Source organism: Lactuca sativa, chromosome 6, assembly GCF_002870075.4.
Source record: "Lactuca sativa cultivar Salinas chromosome 6, Lsat_Salinas_v11, whole genome shotgun sequence".
Lineage (NCBI taxonomy): Eukaryota > Viridiplantae > Streptophyta > Magnoliopsida > Asterales > Asteraceae > Lactuca > Lactuca sativa.
In genome coordinates this window covers 199,619,899-199,643,160 of record NC_056628.2, presented here as the reverse complement: position 1 = coordinate 199,643,160, position 23,262 = coordinate 199,619,899, and the positions used below count along the sequence as shown (strand labels likewise).

The 23,262-nt window shown below is 36.3% G+C and overlaps 2 protein-coding genes across 3 annotated transcripts; one reads left to right on the top strand and one right to left on the bottom strand.

Annotated features, from left to right (window-relative positions):
• Positions 1 to 1,389: 1,389 nt before the first annotated feature.
• On the top strand, positions 1,390 to 2,840 carry LOC111914108 (probable galacturonosyltransferase-like 1). Its single transcript, XM_023909846.2, has one exon. It carries the CDS (start codon positions 1,547 to 1,549, stop codon positions 2,564 to 2,566), a length of 1,020 nt encoding a protein of 339 aa, XP_023765614.1. The 5' UTR covers positions 1,390 to 1,546; the 3' UTR covers positions 2,567 to 2,840.
• Positions 2,841 to 8,252: 5,412 nt separating this feature from the next.
• LOC111914107 (protein DA1) lies at positions 8,253 to 11,921 on the bottom strand. 2 transcript variants are annotated; one of them, XM_023909844.3, is made up of 12 exons: positions 11,665 to 11,921; positions 10,858 to 11,016; positions 10,577 to 10,667; positions 10,302 to 10,461; positions 10,105 to 10,225; positions 9,926 to 10,009; positions 9,733 to 9,852; positions 9,436 to 9,648; positions 9,146 to 9,208; positions 8,940 to 9,058; positions 8,795 to 8,853; positions 8,253 to 8,711 (listed from the first exon to the last, which is right to left on the bottom strand). In XM_023909844.3, the coding sequence occupies exons 2-12, from the start codon at positions 10,972 to 10,974 to the stop codon at positions 8,383 to 8,385; spliced, it is 1,476 nt and encodes a 491-aa protein (XP_023765612.1). In that variant the 5' UTR covers positions 10,975 to 11,016; positions 11,665 to 11,921; the 3' UTR covers positions 8,253 to 8,382. The 2 variants fall into 2 exon arrangements, with proteins under 2 accessions (XP_023765612.1, XP_023765613.1); XM_023909845.3 differs by having other exon boundaries at positions 10,577 to 10,664.
• Between the last annotated feature and the right edge of the window lie 11,341 nt (positions 11,922 to 23,262).

Genomic DNA, 23,262 nt, shown 5'->3' with positions numbered 1-23,262 from the left:
GTTTGTTTTTATTGCATGCTTGGTCCATGTCTTATCTAAAAGACTATTTTGCTCTTGATTTTTTAATTTATTTAAATAAGGTGGAGTATGTAAGGTAAAATAAGGTGAGGTGAAAATGGGGTTGAAGTGTGTTTATTTAAATAAAATACAAAATCAAGGTAAAAATTGTCTTTTTAGATAAGACATTAAATAATCACGTAACAAAAACAAACAGTAGAGACCTTCCGAGTTAAAAAAAATAAGTTATGAACCAAACGTATAAATTACCCAAACCACAGGGACTATTCGTGTAACTTACTCCATAAAATATTCTCATTCTATGTAATGGGCCAAGTCATAAAACTAATGACGTGAAATTTTGCAACGTTTCATGCCATTTGATCTGACTACGTATACATGTGAAACACGTTTAGGGGATTTTTTTAAATGGATTCTATTCTAATAACTTGAATTTAATAAATTTCCAAAAATTAAACAATTTGTAAGTGTTTGTTGCCATCGCACATATTTAGAAGTTGAAGTGTTGCTTTTGCTTAGAGTGGTATACGCTCTCGTGTCAGCGTGTGGTCGCTCATGTACCCCTTTCACCAAATGTTGCATCTCAACATTCGACCATGATAGTCAACAACACACAAATGTCTTGAAATGACACTTTTACCCACCCTTGTCTTTAATCTCTCCATATATTTTTTTTTTAAAGTTAATATTCTTATTCAAAAAAATTATATGTTAAGATTGTAAGTAGATAAAAATTTCATCCATATTAAAAATATGATACTGAAAGCAATAATGTGTTTTATACCTTGTTAGAAACTTTAGTTAGACACCTTATTAGCTAAGTGAGTTAATCCCAACTTATAGAAAATATCTTTGTTATTAATTATTTTAATATGATGAAATTTGCAATTTATTTCGATAATATTTCATTGTGTTTTGTGCTAAATCTTTTTTTACCCGTTTATATTTGACATCTAGCTTATAAGATATTTTTTTTACCAAACCATATTTAACTTAATCAAATAGGTTATGGGTTATTAACAATATTATTAACCAACTATATTATAACATAAAAGTTAGTTTTTAAGCTAATTTGCTTAACAAACCTTAAAATATGGATAAAAATAGTATATATAAAAATTAAAAATGACACCTTTAATTTTAAATGGAGTTGTTATACAATTGAGATTATATTGGAGTATTTTCTATATCTCTCTCTCTCTCTCTCTCTCTCTCTCTCTCTCTCTCTCTATATATATATATATATATATATATATATATATATATATATATATATATATATATATATATATATATATATATATATATATATATATATATATATATATATATATATATATATATATATATATATATATATATATATATATCAAAATCCAAGACTCGGTTCAAACCGGCCGGCAGCTTACAGCTGCTGGTAGACGAAGACCGGTGAAAGAAAACAATTGCTTCAACCCCAATTTACGATTCCTTTCTTGCTTTTAAATACCATAACACCTCCTCCGACATTACAGAAACACCTCCGGCCATGATTAAATTCATTCCTCTCTCCCTCCTCCTCCTCCTCCTTCTCCTCCCTTCCTCCGCCGCACCCACCCTCTCCATCTCACAACAATTCAAAGAAGCCCCACAATTCTACAATTCGCCGGAATGCCCTTCAACTGACCACACCGAAGATGGTTCAACAGTACATGTCGCCATGACTCTTGACGCCGCCTACATCCGTGGATCAATGGCCGCCATACTCTCCGTCCTTCAGCACTCCTCCTGCCCGGAAAACATAATCTTCCACTTTGTCACCTCCGCTTCTTCCAACACGTTTCTCCTACACGACACCATTGCTAACTCTTTTCCTTATCTAAGATTCAACGTCTACCCTTTTGAGGATTCAGTGGTGGCCGGACTCATCTCCACCTCCATACGCGCCGCCCTTGACTGCCCACTCAACTACGCCCGGAGCTACCTCGCAGACATACTCCCTACCCATGTCCGTAAAGTGGTGTACCTGGACTCTGACCTTGTGCTCGTCGACGACATAGCAAAGCTTGCTGCAACTCCACTCAGAGACTCCATTCTTGCCGCGCCGGAATACTGCAACGCTAACTTCACCTTCTACTTTACACCTACTTTCTGGTCAAACCCATCGCTCTCTTCAACTTTTGATGACCGGAAACCTTGCTACTTCAATACCGGAGTGATGGTTATGGACTTAGACAGGTGGCGTGACGGCGGATACACGACAAAGATAGAAGAATGGATGGAGTTGCAGAAACGTATGAGGATTTATGAACTAGGTTCTTTGCCTCCATTCTTGCTTGTTTTCGCCGGAAAGATAGCTCCGGTGGATCATCGGTGGAACCAGCATGGTCTCGGCGGGGACAATTTTCGTGGGCTTTGTAGAGATTTACATCCCGGACCGGTGAGTTTATTGCATTGGAGTGGTAAAAGTAAGCCATGGGTGAGACTTGATGCGGAGAGACCATGTCCATTGGATGCTCTTTGGGCACCTTATGATCTTTTGAAGCCTCCATTTTCGTTTGATTCTTGAACAATTGAAGCTGAAATTTGTTTATCAATTATCATGTACAACATGATCAAGAATGTACATAAACATATATACAAATGGTTCTTCGAGTAAACGTAATTATTACGACTGGCTGGTGGCTAGTAAGATGAACATTTTTGTTCAAATACTCGAATAATGATTTGTAAATTCGTGATTTTGTAATTTTGTAACTAGGAAAAGAAAGGGTTCCATAATGTTTGTTAAATGTGTAATAAGAACATGGATTTTTCGTTTCAAAATTTAACTTTTGTATCCATATTAAATCTACTTTTTGATATCCTATCATATTTACATTTTACCTTCTTCTTCTTTGCCCTTGATCCCACCCACTTTTGCCGCTCAAATACTTGATATGGACAGGCTAAAAAATCCAATGATTTAAGTAGAGTGTAATGAATAGCCATCAACATTCCATTTTTCCTACAATTATTAATGAACTAAACTTAGGAATCCATGATGTTATAATATAGATTTTAATGTATATATTCACCTTATTGTTTTACTTTTCGCACAATTTTTTTTCCAGAAAAATAATCCAAAATAATAATCAATAACATAAATTTTATATATCTATTCTAATAAATGAATGTTTTTTTTACACGTATCATTTTCTTTTTTATTTGGATACATGACATTTTCTAAAAATTCTAAATTTTCTATTTTCTACTTGTCATTTTATTGTATTTTTTATTTTATTAAATTAAAATTCCACATTTAATATGTAAGTTAATATATATATATATATATATATATATATATATATATATATATATATATATATATATATATAAGGTATTTATTAGAAAATGTTTATATATGTAATGTATTCAATACATTAAAGCCTCATTAATTTTAATAATTCAAAAAAATTATCATTTTTCTTATAAATTCAAACTTTTCAAATTATTAAAATTATATATATATATATATATATATATATATATATATATATATATATATATATATATATATATATATATATATATTAAATAAACTCATTTAATACATGGGTCTCACACCTATTTAGATTACTAAAGTTTTAATTGCACCAAATAAACAAACAGACTTTCAACTTTAGTTTTAAAATACCATTTTGTCTCCGTTTTTATCGGTTATACCCGATTACTTAGCCACGTGGCATCCACATTTGAAACTAAGTTATAAAAATTAAAAAAAAAACCCTTCAAACGACCTAATAGATAAGCTGTGTTATTGGTTGTATTTAGGATATTTTCCCTATATGAAAGCTTTAATATTTATGTTTTTTAGTTTCTTATTTTACTTAAGATAGATTAATATATATATATATATATATATATATATATATATATATATATATATATATATATATATTATTTAAAAAACTTAATATAATTATTAATATTTTTATTTTCATTTAAATTATTTAAAATAATATGTTTATTTGTGTTTCTTTTTATTTGATCCTCTTTACGCTTATAAATTGAATACAAATTTATTATTTATTATAATTATCCTTTTGCGTTTTGTTCGAATACAACGTTGTTATTTTATGTTTTTAGTTTACAATATTTATTTTTGTAGTTTGATATTTTTTCGATGTTTTGTTTGTCTGAATTCAATTTAGAAATTTCAATTATACTTCGTCATTTATAGGCTAATCTATAAATGGTTATACTCTAAAGGGAAAAACTGCAATAAAGTCCCTATATATTGGCCTTATAATCGATTTAGTTTCTATATTTTTTTTATTTAATTAAGTCTCAAATACCGGTAATCGTATTTAACTTAACTCTTTGATCCGGTCAACAGGTCATCCAACTTTCAAAAATTACATTTTGTCCCAGATTTCAAAATTTATTACGAATTTGGTCCAAAATTTACACTTTTGGCCCAGATTTTAAATTTTGTTACAATTTTGGTCTAAACTTTACCCTTTTTGCCTAAATTTTAGAATTTTATTATGAATTCATCCTAACTTTAGTTTTTTTTTTACAACTTTTTTCTCAAAAAATTGTTTCTAATATGTTTTTTCTTTATAAAATCATATTTATTGTAACATCCGGATTTCCAGGTATAATATTTTAAGTATTTATTTTGTGTTATGTGAAGTGACTCGACGAGTTAGTGCCTTAACTCGTCGAGTAAAGTCGCGACTAGTGACGTGGATTAATGAGCGGACTCGACGAGTCCATGAGTCCACTCATCGAGTCGACTCGTCGAGTCAGCGCTGCTGAAGGAAACCCTAATTTCTTGGGCTTGTGGCCTATTTAAAGGCCCTTATGGCCCCCCTTTACGGCCACCTTCCCCAGAGAGAAACCCTAACCTGTCATTTTCATTGTATAGAGAGAGAGAGAGAGAGGCCATCTTGAGCATTCTTGAGCTTTTTGGAGAAAAGATTGGAAGAGTTGGTGGATCTAATCAAGAGAAGGCTGTGGATCCTGCATTCTTCTGTTATTAGCTGCTATTCAGAGGTATAAAGCTCTCATCTTGACCTCTTGTTTGTTAGATCCCATTTTTGGGAGCTTTTAGGGTTTTCTCTCAAGCATATTGTGTTCTTGAGCTATTTGGGCATGGTTTGAGGTTAGAACCTCATATCTGGACTAGAAAGGACCTTGAGGGTCCAAAGATTCGAACTTTTTTTGAGTTAGAGGCAAGTCCCCATGCACTTGACCTTCCTTGGAGCTTGTGATGGCATTATGGAGCATTTTATGCCATGCATGGTCATCAAGATCGAACCTTTACGTGACTTTTGGGTATTAGGAGACTAGATCTAGAGGTTGGAGTTGCAGATCTGATCTCAGGCGTCCAAATGAGACATCCAGATGAGTCAACTCGTCGAGTCTATGAGATGACTCGACGAGTCGGATCGGGTTGCCCCAACGATTTGTGACCCAGTGATAACCTATCGAGTTAAGGGTTAACTCGACGGGTTGTGTGAGACCCTTGGAAGAATTCAGAGGATACGAGTGGACTCGGTGAGTCACCTAAGTACACTCGGCGAGTCGGGTCAACTTTGGTTGTTGACTCATATTGACTTTTGTTGACTTGAGAGTGGGTCAATTAGGAACATTGAGACCATGAAGGTGTAAAATAGTCTTTTACCCATCCAAGAGAGTAGAAAGAGAAAAGAGGACTTTAGGTGTAAATGAGAAAATGAAGGATAATTGATTGTAATGTTTGTCTAATGCGTTAGGCGGAGGCTAGTTCGGGATTCTCGAGTACGTGTCTATTTCCTACTAGCTGCGAGGTGAGTCTTCTCACTATACCTTACCTAGAGTGGTGACTATGCATGACCAGAGGGTCTTATGTGCTTACATGAGTTACGTGATATTATGCTTCTGTTTATGTGATTTGTATATGTTATACCCTGAGCTTACAAAGCTAGGACCAGAAGGTCAACAGAGTTGTGACTGGAAGGTCAACAAAGTTAGGATCGAAAGGTCTACAGAGCTAGGACCAAAAGGTCCATCAGAGTTGTGGGACCGGAAGGTCTTACAAAGCTATAGCCTCGAGTGGCTAATTATTTGTGCGTGGTATTTTGGGGAACTTACTAAACATGCGTGCGTACCGTGTTATGCGTTATGTGTTTCAGGTACCTCAGAGGATCGCGGGAAGGCACCGGCATAATTGTACACACGCTATGGAGTTGGAATTATATTTTGTGGATCCTGGATTGTGAATAAATGTTTTTGAAAACTATGTTGAATATTGGTATTTGGAGTTTTTGAGAATTGTTACATGTGTTTTTTGATAATTAAAAAAATGAAAAATTGGTTTAAAATTTACGTCGTTACATTTATACAAAAAAAAAAACGTATTTTCACATAAAACATTGATTGAAATCCAAGATATCATTTCATTATTATGATCGAGCTTAACTTATTAAATGCCAACCATGTATTACACATCATTAATTATTTTATTAAATTATGCATTATAGATGTTCTCGATAAAATAGATCTCTCAATTGAAAGGTCATTGGTTTAGGTTTTGTCGAAGACATTGATTGTGATATATAGGAGTAGATTAGTTTGTCATTCAATATATATATATATATATATATATATATATATATATATATATGAGAGAGAGAGAGAGAGAGAGAGATACAGATGTGTTGAATATTTCAACCAAACCCAACTTTTTTATTTAAATGGGTGGATATTTTCAACCCAACCCAACCTTTTAGATAAATGAGTTGTCACCGGGTTGACCCATTTATGTAATTTTCAAGTCAACCTGTTAAATAAATAGGTTAAACCTGAAACTAAATTAAATAAAGATTACACCACTTAAAATAATTCCAAACTTAAATAAACTTTGAAAATATAATAAAAGCACAATCTCAATTTACAAGTACAAAGAAATTGTTCAAATAACATTAAAGATATGTAATTTCGAAGTATTTTTAAATAGTGACTAGTGTTGTTGACGCAAAGAAAAAAGATAAAAATTATGATTGCATTTTAAAAAAATAAATAACAATAGAGCATTGCAATATATAAATTAATACTTAGATTAATATATGGTAATATTCAAATAATTATTAAATTAAGTATATATTAAAGTTAAATAGGTTGTTGTGTTGAAAACAGATTGATAATTTTTACCCAACTCAGCCTATTTAATTAAATGGGTTAGACGGGTTAACTCATTTAACATAAATGGTTGAAATCTCAACCCAACATGTTAATTTTGGGTTGGGTTTGGGTTAGGTTGGTGGGTTGGATTGATTTTTGTCGGCTCTAGCCTTATGGATGCTTAGACATCATTTTCGGTATCATTCAGACTAGGTGGGGAACCCCTGCATTGCGGGTGTCGGATGCGACAGGTCTTTCAGCAAAATTGAAATATGAACAAAATAACTTTACATTTTAAAAATGACTTTTAAAAAAAATTAAATTCCTATTTTTTACGTATTCATTTTCACTATAGGATGTAAAAAGTTTGTTTTTTATATATATATTTGTTTTAAAAAACAAAAATTGCGCCTAAAGACGGATTTGAACACAAAATGACCAGGAAACCGGAACTATTCCCAACACGTGTCCGCACAAAATATGGGTACCGACATAAAATGACCTAAAGGCGGATTTAAACACAAACACATAAACAGAGGACCATTCTTGTCAAAAAACAACATAAATTTACTATTCCTAAAAAATGTTCTCCTTTAATATATATATATATATATATATATATATATATATATATATATATATATATATATATATATATATATATATATATATATATATATATATATATATATGTGCACTTGACGCCATTTTGGCCTTACATTAAGAAAGAATATATTTTCTCTATCTAGTGATTTGCATTCAAAAAAATTCTATCAATGTTGTTTATAAAATTCTACAAGTGAAAGCTTCAAACGATAGTATTATATATGATTTAAAACATGCAAATTCTTACACATAAAGCATGTAAACCACATAGAATTCTTTCAAGAAAACTATATCTACTTATTCATCCTAATTTGTATTTGCAAATTGCAATGAATTTTCTCTTCACACCCAACTTTAATTGAAAAAAAGAGAAACATTATGATCTTTTCACTTGGGTATGTCATATGTGATGAGTTTGGCACCATTCACATCTCTATGTCAAACCTTCAACAAAAGCATCATAAAAAAGCTGAATTGCAGCCAACAACAACAACAACAAATGAAAGAAAAAAAGAATGCGTGATTTTATTATTATAAAGACAAAATCTACACGTGGAAGAAAAAAAAATGCAATTTCAATAGTGGTATATATTCTCTAATCACAAAGAAACAAAAAAAAATGATCGAAATTTAGAAAGGAAAAGTCCCTGTCAATCGAATATGTTCCAAGGTTCTTGGAAGTCCGTACTTAATTACTGCCTGATTCCCAGCTCTAAAACCATTCCCATAAACCGGTGACATGTCAGATTCAATCTGATGCTTGAAAAACTCAGCAAGCTTTTTGTCAAACGGAGACCTTTTCCCTCCTTTCCTTGATGACGTGGCAGATGATGATGATGATGATGATGACGATGATGACGTGGTCCCACTTGATATCAAAGCTATTTGGGATCTTAACCACATGTGAGCCAACACTTGACATATTCCTTCTTCAACATCTTGACTAAGTGTTCGATACCCTTTAAAGGAAAACAAAAAAAAGAAATAATTTATTTGTCAAAAAAAAAAAAATAGTTTCAACGAAGAGTGCAAATAAAAAAACCTTGAAGTCGAAGCCACGCGTGCATCATTTCATGAGCTAAGATTGATCCAGTCAGCAACCTATTTACAAATTATGTCAAACTCAGATCTTATAAGGTAGCTAAATTTGACAATTTTATAAAATTAAAAAAGAAAATAAAAAATACCTTGGAAGGCCATATAAAATGAGAATGGCTGTAACCTCACAGCGACGTGTCAATTTATACGGTTCGGTTTTCATATCCGGGACCCGGTTTCCCATCCCCATCCTTGGTCTTCTCAAAACCTGCCACATGTCAAATCATGAATAAACTAATAAATTTTTTAAAAGGGTATTTAAGGAAATAAATAATTAGTAAAAATAAATACATACTGTGCTGACGGTTTGCTCCTCCGAGAGGCATAGTCCACGCGTCTCAGGCATGTGGTAATGACCCTGAAATAAAAAAAATGAGGAGGGTATTTTCGTCTTTTTCTTTTATAGGCGAGAGATTGTGAGTGTTTACGCCGTTCTAGGCGGGATTAAAAAGTTTACTTTTGTCTCAATAGTCTGAGTCATATCTGAGAGACTGACAACAGTGTCAGATTGACAGACTGACAACAGACAGTACAACCTGTCTTGTCCTGTGTAAGATTGAATGATGGAAAGAAATGTTGACTTACATTTCTCTCTCCATCCATGGCTTCATTAAGAGCTTGTCTCTCAACCAAAAGTAAAGGAATTTTTTGTTCCACTTTCATATTTATACTTTCATAAAACACTTGAATATCAAGATAAAGTGGTTGACATTCGCTTGTATCCATCACTGAAGAGTCAAGACACTCAAGGCATAGCTTCCTCCCATCATTAAGAGCAGCATAGCTTGTTTCACGTGGCTATAAAAAATAAATTAAATATTTAATAAAAAGAAAATCAAAGTAATTGTATTCAACTATTCATTATAAGTTTATATAACATACCTCCATTCGCTCACAACTACAACATCTAGGAGTTCCATCATGCTCATGAAATGGGCAATACTTTTGGGCCCAAAATGGATGGGCCCTATACTCGATAAGTCCAGCAGCATTTGTTGGAATCTGTAAACAATTTAAATTTTTTTAAAGAAAAAAAAATGGAAGTTTTAGTTTATAGTTTATTAATACTACTTACAAAGTGTTGGCAAACATCACATTTTGGATGATAGTGCTCCTTGTAGCAAGATTTGTGATAAGGATAATTTCCTGACATTGAAAACTGTAGAGAAAAAAAGTAGGATAAATTATAAATTATAATTTATAAATAAACAAAAGTAAATTACTATTTCTTGAAAATATGTATGAAATGAATACCTCATAATCAGCAATTGGTTGGTTACATGCATGGCATCTAAAACACTCTGGATGCCAAACTGCACCCATGCAACTTAAAAATCTTCCATGCCCAATTTCGTAATTACAACCAGCACATATCCTACAACAAAATGATAATACAATTTATACACATTTTTTTAAGAATGGAATTACAATAAAGAAATAAATAAAGTTACCTAAATCCTGTTGAATATGGGAATGGTATAGGTTGATAAATATTTCCATTTCCATTTCCATTTCCATTTACATGTCTATTTCTGGGTGGTGACTCGACTTTAAGACTTTCCTGTAATGCCCTTGCAAGTTGTTCATCTTCTTTCAGTTGAGAATCATCACCTAGCCAATGAATTTAAGAAACAAACAAACGACTTTTAGTATATATATTTGAATCTATAGTTTTACTATGAAAAAGGACAATATGAGCACAGATGATTATAATTACATCACTTACTAATTACATCATGTTTCCCTCTCCCTTCTTCTTCTGCAAGTGATATTGCAATTGCACGATCAATATCTTCTATCTCAGACTGTGGATCCTGCTAAAGTTTTATTCATGTAAGAAAGTAAGATTAAATTTGGACAAGAAAGATACCAAGGTGAAATGCTTGAAAAAAGGTCAAACATTGCATAGATCAATTTGAAAAGAGAAATGATTATCCTCCAAATTACAATATCAAAGATTGATTACATTGATATGTCTCAAAAAGGGAGTGAAAATATGGATTTTACCCAAGATGTAGAAGGGTAATTTCCTGCTGATGTTGTATTCTCTTCATATCTCCAGTTATATTCCCCTTCTGAAACTTCATGGTTGGAGCCTTTAAAAATTCTGCTAAGCCAACCCATGAATAGTAACTACTATCTGTACAGGTCCAAATAATACTCTACCTGAAGAAAGAAAGAAAAAAAAAAGCATAAAGAATAGGTAAGATCATGATATTCAATTGGGGATTTCTCATAAAGAATAGAAAAATGTGGCTTGACTCCTTAATGATAACAAGTACTATAATGGCTCTTCAGTTATGATAATGAGAAATTGAGATTAACGAGGACAAGTAACATAAATGGATTGAAATGTTCAAATGGGACGAATACTCAGTTACCAATGCGGTTCAGAATGAACTTACTAATGTTCTCTACTGATTATAGAGTAATAGAATCGAATAGCCACAGCTGGAAAGCCAGAGTATAGCTTGATTATAAGTTTAATAACCTTAAGGTTTCAAACAAATCGGATAGTAGAAGAATTGGAAGAATCCAGAGCTGCCGTATTACAACAATCAAGCTCATATAAAACGAACACACAGAGGCATAAATAAGATAAAACGAAATCAATTAGACTAATTACTCATACGTGATAAAACCACATAAAAGACAACATTGTTTCTGCAATTCCGAATTCACAAACATCCGGACTCACCAAAAACTTCTGGTTTTGTGCAGTTCATATGCAGCAACAGTGATGATCATTACGAAAATTAAGAACAATTATAACAACTAAAACACAGTAAAGTAAAGGCAATCGTGTGTTCTTACGATTATAATCAAGTCTTGAGCAAAATCGTTAATCCTCCACCAAAATCGAAAGCGAAAGAGGGTGTACGATTACAAGACGAAGCTTTAACAGGATCACGGACGTGAGAGAGAAATCGAAGATGTGTGAAGGGTTTAGGTTCGTGATTCTGGGAAATTGTTTTGACCTTGAAGAATTTGAGAATCACGAACCCAACACGGCATTAGCTTTCGCTTTAGGAAGATGTTAAGAATTCTACCAGGAAAAGTCAAAATTAAAATAAATACGCGTTCCTTAAATATTAAATAGAAGGATCTTATGTGTTTTATGATCTTATTTATTAGGTAATTTATACCTAGATATAACTCAATAAAGCATGTTATCATTTATGGGTCAATTTAATTTTAAACAAACTTCTAGTAAGTATGAAACTATATAAATATTAAAAATACATAAAAAGTATTATAACAAACTCTGAGAACTCATATTAACTAAAGTATATAAAAATATATAAAATTGAAATTATAAACTTCTTAATAATGAAATGTGTGTACTCTAGAACAAAGTCGACCAAGTCAATTGGTTTAAAACTAAACAATTAAATACATTTGACTTTTGTTTCAAATAATGAGAAATAAAAATAATATATTATGATATTAAAAGATATTATTGATTTTTTAATGTGATAAATAAATGTAGTATTTGTTAACATCTTCCTATAGAGAAAGCAAAATCCATATTGAGATCTTAGAATTTTCTGCTTAGATGTAAAATCTTATCTTAACCTATTATTATACTTTATTATTTATTTTATACTCAAGTTTTCAAATCTTAGAAAATTTGCTATTTATGCTAAAAAATCTAATGTATTACCACAAAGAATATGCTCTTTCAAGTATAATTAATCAACTCAACATCGAGCATTACAAATCACTCTAAGCCTCGTCGAAAGTACAACTTTATCCATTCATCTTGAATTAGGCAGAAAATCGAGAAATGCATGTTAGTCTTTTTGTGATCATATTATATTTGAGGTTTTAAAAAGCTCGTCATGGAACGTCACGGCTCCAACGCTTGTAGTTGACATCATGATTTAACAAAATGTTGCCATAAGTCATATACGTATATAAAAATGAATAATTATGGAATGTATATATATATATATATATATATATATATATATATATATATATATATATATATATATTATTTATATACAAAATCATTGCATTAAGTCACGCCTTACAAACAACATGGCTCGTCACGACTCGTAAAAGCTTGAAGCTAGACATTATCGCAAAAGTCACGCCTAACTTATTTAAAATCATGATTATATCTTTAAGAATATGCCCTCACTTTGTGTTTTGTTCGCTTTTACCCCTTCCACTCTCAATAAAAAAATATTGGCTCCTTCAAAACTTTAACTAGACCCAACAAAACCTGACACGACATGACAACCTGACATAACCCGACACAAATTTTAGGTAAAAGATTTCGACATCCGTGTTGTTGTTGTGATATTTATGATTATGTGTGTGGTGGTATTTTGGGGGAACTCACTAAGCTTTGGGCTTACAGTTTTGGATTGTGTTTCAGGTACCTTAAAGGATCGCGGAAAAGCGAAGGCATGATCATGAACCTCCTCATGTTTTGTTTTATGATTTTGGGATTTCTCTGATGTAGAACTTATTTTGAAAAAAAATTGTAAACAATGATGGTTTTGGATTTGTTTAAAAAGTTTAAAATTTTCGAGAATTTTATGAGTGTTATAAGGCCCCGTAAGCAAATCGAACCTCACAAAGTAGGGGATGACATTGAGGTATTATCCAGAAATATACTCAACATCAAATTCTTAGTAGATGACCCAAGGCCACCCAGTTAAGAACCTAAGGATCCACTCTTGATCACTAGCTACATGTGTCGAATGCAAGTTCATCGTGTTTACATAGACAACACTAGCAACACTGACATACTCTATGTACATTGCTTCAGATAACTGCCTACCTCCTGGAAGGAGGTTCTGAAACCTCCGACAGGCGGTCTGCTCAACACACGCTAGAAAAGATAAAATCACATGAACTATCGAATTCTCAATGATACGTCTCCAACATTACATTTTGCATGGGCGACCGACACTTTTCCAACTACATGCCATACCGTCAACAATTCATGGTATTGTTAAGTTCAACACACGAGTCAGGTCAGCCACAATCGTTACCTCTAACTCACGCGTACACCATTGTCGTCAATTCATCGCCATACCAGAGCTGGTATGATCCTCAAAAAAATCAAAGGAAGATCACCATACTAGAAAAGCACATCATCTACCTGGGCACCCATAGCAAACAATACGAATAGGCGCCAACCTATCAGAGGAAGTCAAAGTAAGGTTAGTCACCCTCCTAAAGAAGTACTCTAAGGTCTTTGCTTCGCAACCCACAAATATGACATGATTCGATCGCGAGGTCATCGAGCATAACTTTAATATCATCTCGGGAAGCACCCCCATCATGCAAAAAAAGAGGGGGCAAATGGGTGACAGAAGCAGGGCAATCAATCTGGAAGTGGCAAAGCTGGTGGATGTAGACATTCTTCGGGATCAATTTTCCTTACCTGGATAGCAAATCCATTGATGGTGAAAAAACATGATGGGTCGTGGCAGATGTGTATTAACTACTCCAATCTAAACAATGTCTGCCAAAAGGATGATTATCCTCTCCCGGAGATAGACCCAAAAGTTGAGTCCTTGGAAGGATTTCAATTCAAGTGCTTCTTCGATGCTTATAAGGGTTATCATCAAGTTCATATGAGAAGAGAATATGGAGAGAAAAATGACCTTTAATACCCATCGTGGCACCTTTTGTTATCAGAAGATGCCATTCGGCCTTAAGAATGTCGGGGAAACATACCAACGCCTGATGGACAAAGTGTTTGGAAATCAAATTGTCAGAAATGCCGAAGTCTATGTCTATGAAATGGTTATCAAAAGCCATAATGAAGTCGCATTGCTTCACGACATTGAAGAAACCTTTCAAACTTTGACGAGAGCACAAATGAAGCTCAACCTGGGTAAATGTACTTTAGGGGTAGAGGAAGTCCAATTCTTGGGTTAACAAACAACCAAAGAAGGAAATTCGCCAAACCAAACCAAGATACAAGAATTCCTCGACTCTAAAACCCCTCACAACCTCAAAGGAGTACAAGAAATCAATGGAAGGTTGACGACACTTGGTAGATTCATCGCCAAGTTGGCTGAAAAAGCTCTCCCACTCTTCCAGATTTTGAAAGTTTGTATTTGTAAGAATCAATTCAAATGGATAGCAGAGGCTGATAAGACCCTGCAAAACTTAAAAGAAGTTGTAACACCTTGTTTAATTAAATATGAGTTTTGAGCTTTGGTTCGTAGAGCCTTGAGACTGTGACGAGTTCATAGAAGGGTAGAGCTCTCGTCACCTTTCCGTGGAAATAAGAATCGCTGGAATCGGACTTGGAACGGAGAAGCTATGATAGTTGGAAGATATGGCAAATTTAGTCCTTATTAAGAAATGGGTGGCAAGCGGGTACGCTGAGCATAAAGATGGCTACGCTTAGCGTACCTATGAGCGTGGAATGGACACGAGGACTACTTGGTATGCTGGGTGTACCAAGAGGAACGCTTGGCGTACGAGGCTGTGAAAGAAAAACCCTAACATTTTAAATGACCCTATATAAAGAATGAGATGGCCTCATTCTTGGCCACCTTCTTAGAGAGAAAACCCTCTAAAAACCCTAAGTCTTCGTCCTTAAGAGCTTGTGAGTGCATGAGAGCCTTTGGGGGTGACTTTGTGAATCCTTGGAGTGAAGAAGGAGCATTAAAGGGGAAGGAGTTGGAGTCCAAGCTTTGGATCTGAGCTTTTATGAGAATGGAGCATCAATTGAAGGTATAAAGCTCAAAGCTTTCATCTTCCTTTTCATTTGTGCATAGTATGGTCTATTTTAGGGTTTTTGGCCCCAAAGCTTGAAGCTTTATGAGTTATTAAACTTCAGAGCCGATTATCTGTCCTTTTGAGTGTTTTTGATGGAGTGATTCCATAAAAATGAGATGTTGGATGAAAGAATCAATTCATGCATGAGATAAGGGCTTAATGAGAAAAGAGAATGAGTTTTTTGTGTGTTTGAGAACACATCAACCATGTAAAGGCTTAAAGTCCCTGACTTTATGGAATAAAAGCTATTAAGGAGTCTACATCCAAGAGATAAGTTAAGGTCTTAACGGGTTAAGACCAAGAAAAAGGACTAAAGCAAAGTTGGGTGTATGCCCAAGTAAATCCTAGTACGCCTCGCGTACTGGGTTAGTGCCCCGATCAGTCTCATGCATGGGTGTGTACATTGCGCGTACCAAAGGGGGTACACCCCGCGTAACCCCATTGTGGGCTTTTAGGCTAAGGATCGTGTTGGTCCTGGATTTTGGGCTTGATGTAATTAAGTTTTGGACTAGGGAATTGTATATTTATGCTTTGGGCCTTGGGTGGGGCTTGTCATTTAGTTTGAGAATTGGGCCTTATGAGGGCCCATTTATTATTGGGCCTTGGTGGGCCCAATGGGTTTAGGGCATTGATGGGCTGGTTTATGATCAGCATCTAGACCCAATGAGTGAGAGTTTGGACTTAGTTTCTAATTGAGATAACTGTGGGTTTGGCATAGAGTTAGTGGTCGGTGCATAGCAACAACGTTTATAGGGGTTGTTCATCATCCGAGGTGAGTCTTCTCACTATACTTTACCTTGTGTGGTAATTATGTGTGACCGGAAGGTCTTATGTGCTTACATTGAGTATTATGTTATCCTGCTTTACGTGTTATGTTGTGTATCATTTCTTTGTGAATTATGTCATGCGGAGCTTTATAGACCGGACCGGAAGGTCCAACGAGCTAGGGGACTGGAGGGTCCCACCGAGACACATCGACCAGAGGGTCCAATTGAGTTATAGCCTTGAGTGGGTAATGTACTGTGTGTGGTATTTTGGGAAACTCACTAAGCATTTATGCTTACTGTGTTATGTGATATGTGTTTCAGGTACTATCGAGGATCGCGGGAAGGCGCCGACATGATTCGTACACACTGGCAGAAGATTATGTTTTGAGATTATGAGATATGTTTTATTATGATGATATTTGATAAACATGAGATTCTGGGAATATTATATAAGTTTTATTGTGTTTGAAAAGCGAAAAATTGTTTTAAAAGTTTACGTAGTTACAGAAGCTTTCCACTATCTCCCAGCCTTGTCGAGCCCCCTACCAGGCGAAATCTTGAAAATGTATTTGGCAGCATCCGACGGGGACATGTCATCGGTACTATCCACCGAGAAGGATAAGAAACAAGTACCAATACATTTCGTAAGCAGAGCATTATAAGGCCTTGAGCTCAACTACTCGATCTTAGAGAAACTGGTGCTCACATTAATATACGCAACCAGGCATCTTAGGCGTTACTTCCATGCCCACAAGATTGAGGTTATGACCAGTTACCCAGTAATACAAATCCTATTGATACCATAAAAATTGGTACACCTAGAAAAATGGGCGATCGAGCTGGGAGAAAACGACATAAACTATCACTCATGCACCAACATCAAAGCCCAAGCTTTGGCGGACTTCCTATTCGAGATTCCCGACACACATAAAAATGTGCCAAAATCATGCCAATAGATCCCTCAAAGCCAAAGGCAAGCCAAAATATTTCGGAACTACACACTAACAAAGTTGTGAGCAAGGAAGGGTCTGAAGGCAAATCAGTTATGCCTTGGTTCACTCAAACACATCTCGTAATTGGATATTATAAAGGGTTATTCCATGTGTGATTCAATATGTGAATCATATAACTATGTAGTCAAAGTAATTTGTTCATTTTTCTCTAACAGGAAAAGCGATATCATTGGGCCCGTTGATGATATGATGTTGACTATATATAGTGTTGGGCCCAACCAAGACTAATTGATGCGTTCAATTTGAAGTCTAATATAGTCTTTACAAGTCGGGAAATCGAGAAACAAAATCTTGAAAATGAGATTGATTTTGATCCATGTCTCGTGTCCATACAATATCTTGTAGAACGAAGGAGTAGTTGATCACTTATCTTAAGTCCAATACCCGATTTGAATCAGAGTTTGGCAGTGGCTTTGGAAAACACCATTTGCTAGTTACTTCAAGGTTTATACTTGCAATTGTAGTTACAGAATTATCCAAGTGTGAGACTATTGGATTAAGGTATCTAAGCCAATAACTAAATTTGTATATTCTTGAATTAAGAGCAAAGTCTTTTTTGGATTGCCCTCATAATTAGTAACTGAATATAATGACTTTTGGAGAGAGGGGGTGACTTCTAAATTTATTATATGATTAATAATTTAACTAGAAATAAAAATAAATAATTTATTGAAATATTATATGATTAATATATTAATTAGAAATTATTTATTAATTAAGAATTAATCGAAAATTAATTAGAATTAATTTTTTGATTAATTATATTAATTGAAAATACATGGACTAAATGTGACAATGTCAAAAAGTTGAGCAATGAAGGATTCCAGAACCTTCACATATCAGGAGGGATGGTTTTTGGCGATTCCTAGGGTTGATAGGAAGCCTTAGGGGCAAGAAAAGAGTTAAGGGTTATCTTGAGTTACCTGCCTTATACCCTATAAATACCCCCTTAAGGGAGCCTTGATTTCGTACACTCCTAATCCCTCACAAGATCTGATTTTTTGAACTCTTATCCTCTATCATAAAAGAACTTCATGTGGAGGGAGGATCTCTACCAAAGGTACCTCACGGTACTGGAGATCGCCCTTGTACTTGCCCCACAGAACCATCTCAAGGGATAACACCCTTTCATTACCTACGAATACAAACAAGAAATGAATTAGCAACCCCTTTCGTCTTCTTAAAAAAAAGTAAAGGGGGGGAGGATAAGAGCACTTACCATCCTTGTCCACGTAAAACTGGGTCATCTTCCCCCGGGCCCACCAAGTGACACTCATTCTTGCTGATGTGAATATGTAATCCTACCAATCCTCACCGATGATGTAGATACCCTTCAACGCATATGCCATGATAGAATGGATCCCTATAGTTGTGGTGCCCAGTCAGATAAGGTGGACACTCAGGGATAACTAGAACCAACCATGTTTCTATTGACCCACAACCACTTGTCATGCCAGTTCTTCTTGGATTCCTTCTGGTTGATGATGAATGCGTGGATGTTTCATATATGAGAGAAGGTATGAACACCCGCCTATGTGGATGAGCTGAAGTAAGCCTTGAACACCCAGAATTGGGGAAAATGCCAAGGTATCAACAAGCCTGCTTTAAAGATTGGGACCAGGACTCCGCTTTGCCCGACAACGGCTGACTGATAATGACCCTCTTTCTCGGGAACTGCATTCCATGATCCGACATGAAACCGAAACGAAGTTGCAGAGCCTCAAACTCTTCTAGTGTCGACTTAATTCTAGAACATGGTGTCATCGTTGATTTATTAGTGCAAATACGAGAAGGAAGAGAGAGAGAGAGAGAGAGAGAGAGAGTAAACAAAGAAAAATCGGAAGCAGTTACGAGCGAAAGATTAAAAAGAAAAGCGTTCCTGATAAGGAAGGTTTAAATGAGGAGCGAGAATATCGAACTGTTTCGATGATGAAACCGTCTGTGCTAACGACTCCATTACATCAACAAACGTCCAGACCATCTCCACCGAACATGTGTCCTGATCAAGGCTAGAACAACTCAGTTACGCTATGCCAATGCTGACGTTTGCTAGCCTAAGGGCCTTGTTAACATATCCCTCTAGGAATACGTTAAAGATAACATAACTGTTATCTTTAGGATGACCTAGTTAACAGTCGTTGCCCGACCTAGTGCTAGACCCATGTCCTCGCCCTCGTGGTCTCGCACTAGGACCTTAGTGCTTGGCGCTCTCGCACCAAGGTCCAATTCCAGGCGATAATCTTCGGTCTATAATAAGCCAAAACACAGTTGGTCACTTCCTAGGACAACAAGTGTAATGCTTAGAGTGTTGTCCTCTGTCTCCTATGCACCAATATCATATGACTACTAGTGGTCCACGATCCACCAATGGGACTCCTCCACATCCTGTCAGTCCAGACGGGACAAAGGATATTGTTGGGATCATGCTCAGAAAGAGACATGTATAAAAGAGATCATTCTCCTCCAGAGGAAGGGATCAAATTCTTCTAACCCAAACCTAATCTCCATATTCCCACATAAAAAAAATACGAACTAGACCGTTATGAGAGTGAAATAAAAAAAGGTGGGATGTCAAGCATCTCAAGAACACCATTTGTCTAATATTTATGGTAGGATTTTGGTTAATTACGATTTTGGTTTCAAGTTGGGATTTTAGATTTAATTTAAGGTATGATTTTGCTTACTAGCTTTCATTTGACATGGTCATCGGAGGTGATTGTTTATGGTTGGCAGAAGGGACTGATGTAGGTTGTTAGCGAGGATGATATGGATGAGGAGTCACCAAATCTTTCAAAACGGAGGTAAGGAATCAAGGATAAAATGTAGGGGATGTTGAGGCCTCTTTTTAATTACAAATAATACAAAGTTAATAAATAAATAATACCGATAATATCATAATACATTCATGACAAAGTTGCAAAAATGGTCCCCGTGGTATGCATTTTTTCCAGGTTTTGGTCTAAACCCTAACTTTTTTGGATTGGTGGTCCTTTGAGCTAGTTTGCTTATGGTTTTGGTCTAAACCCAACCTCTTTCTGTCTCTCCCTTTTTCTTTCTCTCTCTCTCTCTCTCATATACACATACACAAGAACACATATACACACACTTCATTCCCCTTGTTCTTCCCCCATTCAACCCAAACCCGCCAAAAAAACCATTTTTGTTCCATCCTCTGTTTTTTTCCTAAATCCGTGGAAGAATAAAGATATGGAAAAATTGAACATATCTGAGTAAAAAATAGGAGTGAGAACACTGTGCACTTGTTGCACCATGGATGTACATGAGCAATGATGCGTAATGTATATGTAACAACCCAAAAATACGACCCGAAAATTTCATTTTTTTTAAATATAACAAAGATCATAAAACTGAGTATCGCATAAAAATCATACGTAGTGTATCTCAAACCGTAATAAAACATTGTGAGAAAAACTGTATCACAATTGTATCAAAACATATCGAAGAAACTGAATCAACTCCCAGGACAAAAACTGAAGCTGTGGTGTGTGCGATGCCATCAACCTAAGCTCTTCCCTTTGCTTGCAGAAGTACCTGAAACCAAAACTGAAACTGTAAGCACGAAGCTTAGTGAGCTCCCCCAAACTACCACATACCATACAATACATATAAAGCACATACTGGGCCTTGCCCACTGCATCGGACCGAGGTCCGGACTAACTAAGGCCTTGCCCCCTGCATCGGACCGAAGTCCGGAAACTGACTGGGACCCCGTCCCCTGCATCGGACCGAAGTCCGGACTAACTGGGGCCTTGCCCCCTTCATCGGACCGAAGTCCGGACTAACTGGGGCCTTGCCCCCTGCATCGGACCGATGTCCGGAAACTGACTGAACATAGCATAACATAACATATCAACTAGCATAAACACATATATTGCATACTGCATCGGGCCGTTGCCCGGAACACATAACGCATAACACATAAATTCTATCTGAGCCACGAAGGCATCAAACATACTAACTACTGCATCGGACCGAAGTCCGGAAACTACTGCTAACTGAACGGGCCGGCATTCAAGCCTTCAAGAATCCACACAAAGCACTTTAATCAGTCAAGGAATGGGTTTAGGGTTTCTCACAGCTCTCTGAGGGTGAAGGAGGCGAGTTTGGGGCACATAACACTGCTTAAATAGGGAGCAAACCTGGGGATTTAGGGTTTCTTCCTGGCAGGCAGACTCGCCGAGTCCCGAATATGGTCTCGCCGAGTCGCCGACTAACACGTGCTCGAAATCCCGTCCCTACTCGACGAGTCGGGCTATAGACTCGCCGAGTCCCTCTTGAAAACTTCTAAATAAATGTCATGGAAGCAACATACCAGAGACGGGTCGTTACAATTCTCCCCCACTTGTCTCAGACTTCGTCCTCGAAGTCTGCTACGGCTGAATTTGCAAATAACTCTGGGTAATGCTCTCTCATTTCCTCTTCAGCCTCCCACGTCCACTCAGACCCCTTCCGGTGCTGCCACTGCACCTTCACCAACTGAATTACCTTGTTCCTCAAGGTCTTTGTCTTCCGGTCCAGAATCGCGACCGACCTCTCGATATAATTCAGGCTGCTATCAACCTGAATATCTTCTAAGGGAACAACTGCTGACTCATCCACCAAACACTTCCTCAACTGAGACACATGGAAAGTGTTGTGGATTTGGCTAAGCTTTACTGGAAGATCCAACCGATAAGCAACCCGACCCACTAGGGCCAAAACCCTGAAAGGACCAATGAACCTGGGACCCAGCTTGCCCCTCTTTCGAAACTTGATGACACCCTTCCAAGGTGAGACCTTCAGAAGGACCATATCGCCCACCCGGAACTCCAAGTCTGAACGCCTCCTGTCGACGTAGCTCTTCTGCCGACTCTGCGCAGTCTGCAGTCTACTACGGACCTGCTGAATCAACTCGGTCGTCTTGAGCACCACCTCTGTGCTCCCAACGACCCGCTGACCGACCTCGCCCCAACAAATCGGGGTCCTACACTTCCTCCCATAAAGCATCTCAAAGGGAGGTCGATCAATGCTCGCATGATAACTGTTGTTATACGAAAATTCCGCTAACGGAAGATACGTATCCCAACTGCCACCGAAGTCTAGGACACATGCCCTGAGCATGTCCTCGAGAGTCTGAATCGTCCTCTTGCTCTGCCCGTCCGTCTGAGGGTGGAAAGCGGTGCTGAAATGGAGACGAGTACCCATCTCGTCGTGAAACCGCTTCCAGAATCTGGATGTAAAACGGACGTCTCGGTCTGACACCACCGATACCGGCACTCCATGACGTGCCACTATCTCACGCACATAGATATCGGCTAACTTTTCCGCCGATATGCTCTCCTGGATCGGTATAAAATGAGCACTCTTCGTCAACCGATCCACTACTACCCATATCGAATCTACCCCACGTGCGGTCCTGGGAAGCTTGGTGATAAAATCCATGGTGATGTCCTCCCATTTCCACATGGGGATGTCTAACGGCTGCATCTTGCCGTGAGGCCTCTGGTGCTCCGCCTTGACCTTCCTGCAGGTATGGCACCTCTCTGTTGGAATAGTGTCTAAGGCTGCAACTATATTAGGCAAGTATTTGACCCGGTTGTGCATGGTCCTTTTGGGTTGCCTTCACCATAGCAACTTGATAGGATGATTTATTAAGAGAGAATAAATATTATTAATATATTATGAGAATAATATAAAGAATAATATATTGTTATTTGATTAATATAAGTCATAGAATTAATTGGAATTAATTTGGTGACTTAAAGAGATTAATTAAATAAAGGGGTATAAACTGTCAATTGTTTGATAGTTAAGCTTTAGACTATAAATCCTTATAGATATATAGTGGACGGATTCTAGAAGCTAGGATAGCTTCA

What these genes read in the sequence shown, in the direction of transcription:
- LOC111914107 (XM_023909844.3), bottom strand. Translation starts at nt 10,974, where the DNA reads ATGGGTTGGCTTAGCAGAATTTTTAAAGGCTCCAACCATGAAGTTTCA. An exon ending in GTAGTTGTGAGCGAATGGAG is followed by an intron (nt 9,649 to 9,732) that starts GTATGTTATATA and finishes TATTTTTTATAG; the next exon opens with CCACGTGAAACAAGCTATGC. An exon ending in AGGAGCAAACCGTCAGCACA is followed by an intron (nt 9,059 to 9,145) that starts GTATGTATTTAT and finishes GACATGTGGCAG; the next exon opens with GTTTTGAGAAGACCAAGGAT.
- LOC111914108 (XM_023909846.2), top strand. Translation starts at nt 1,547, where the DNA reads ATGATTAAATTCATTCCTCTCTCCCTCCTCCTCCTCCTCCTTCTCCTC.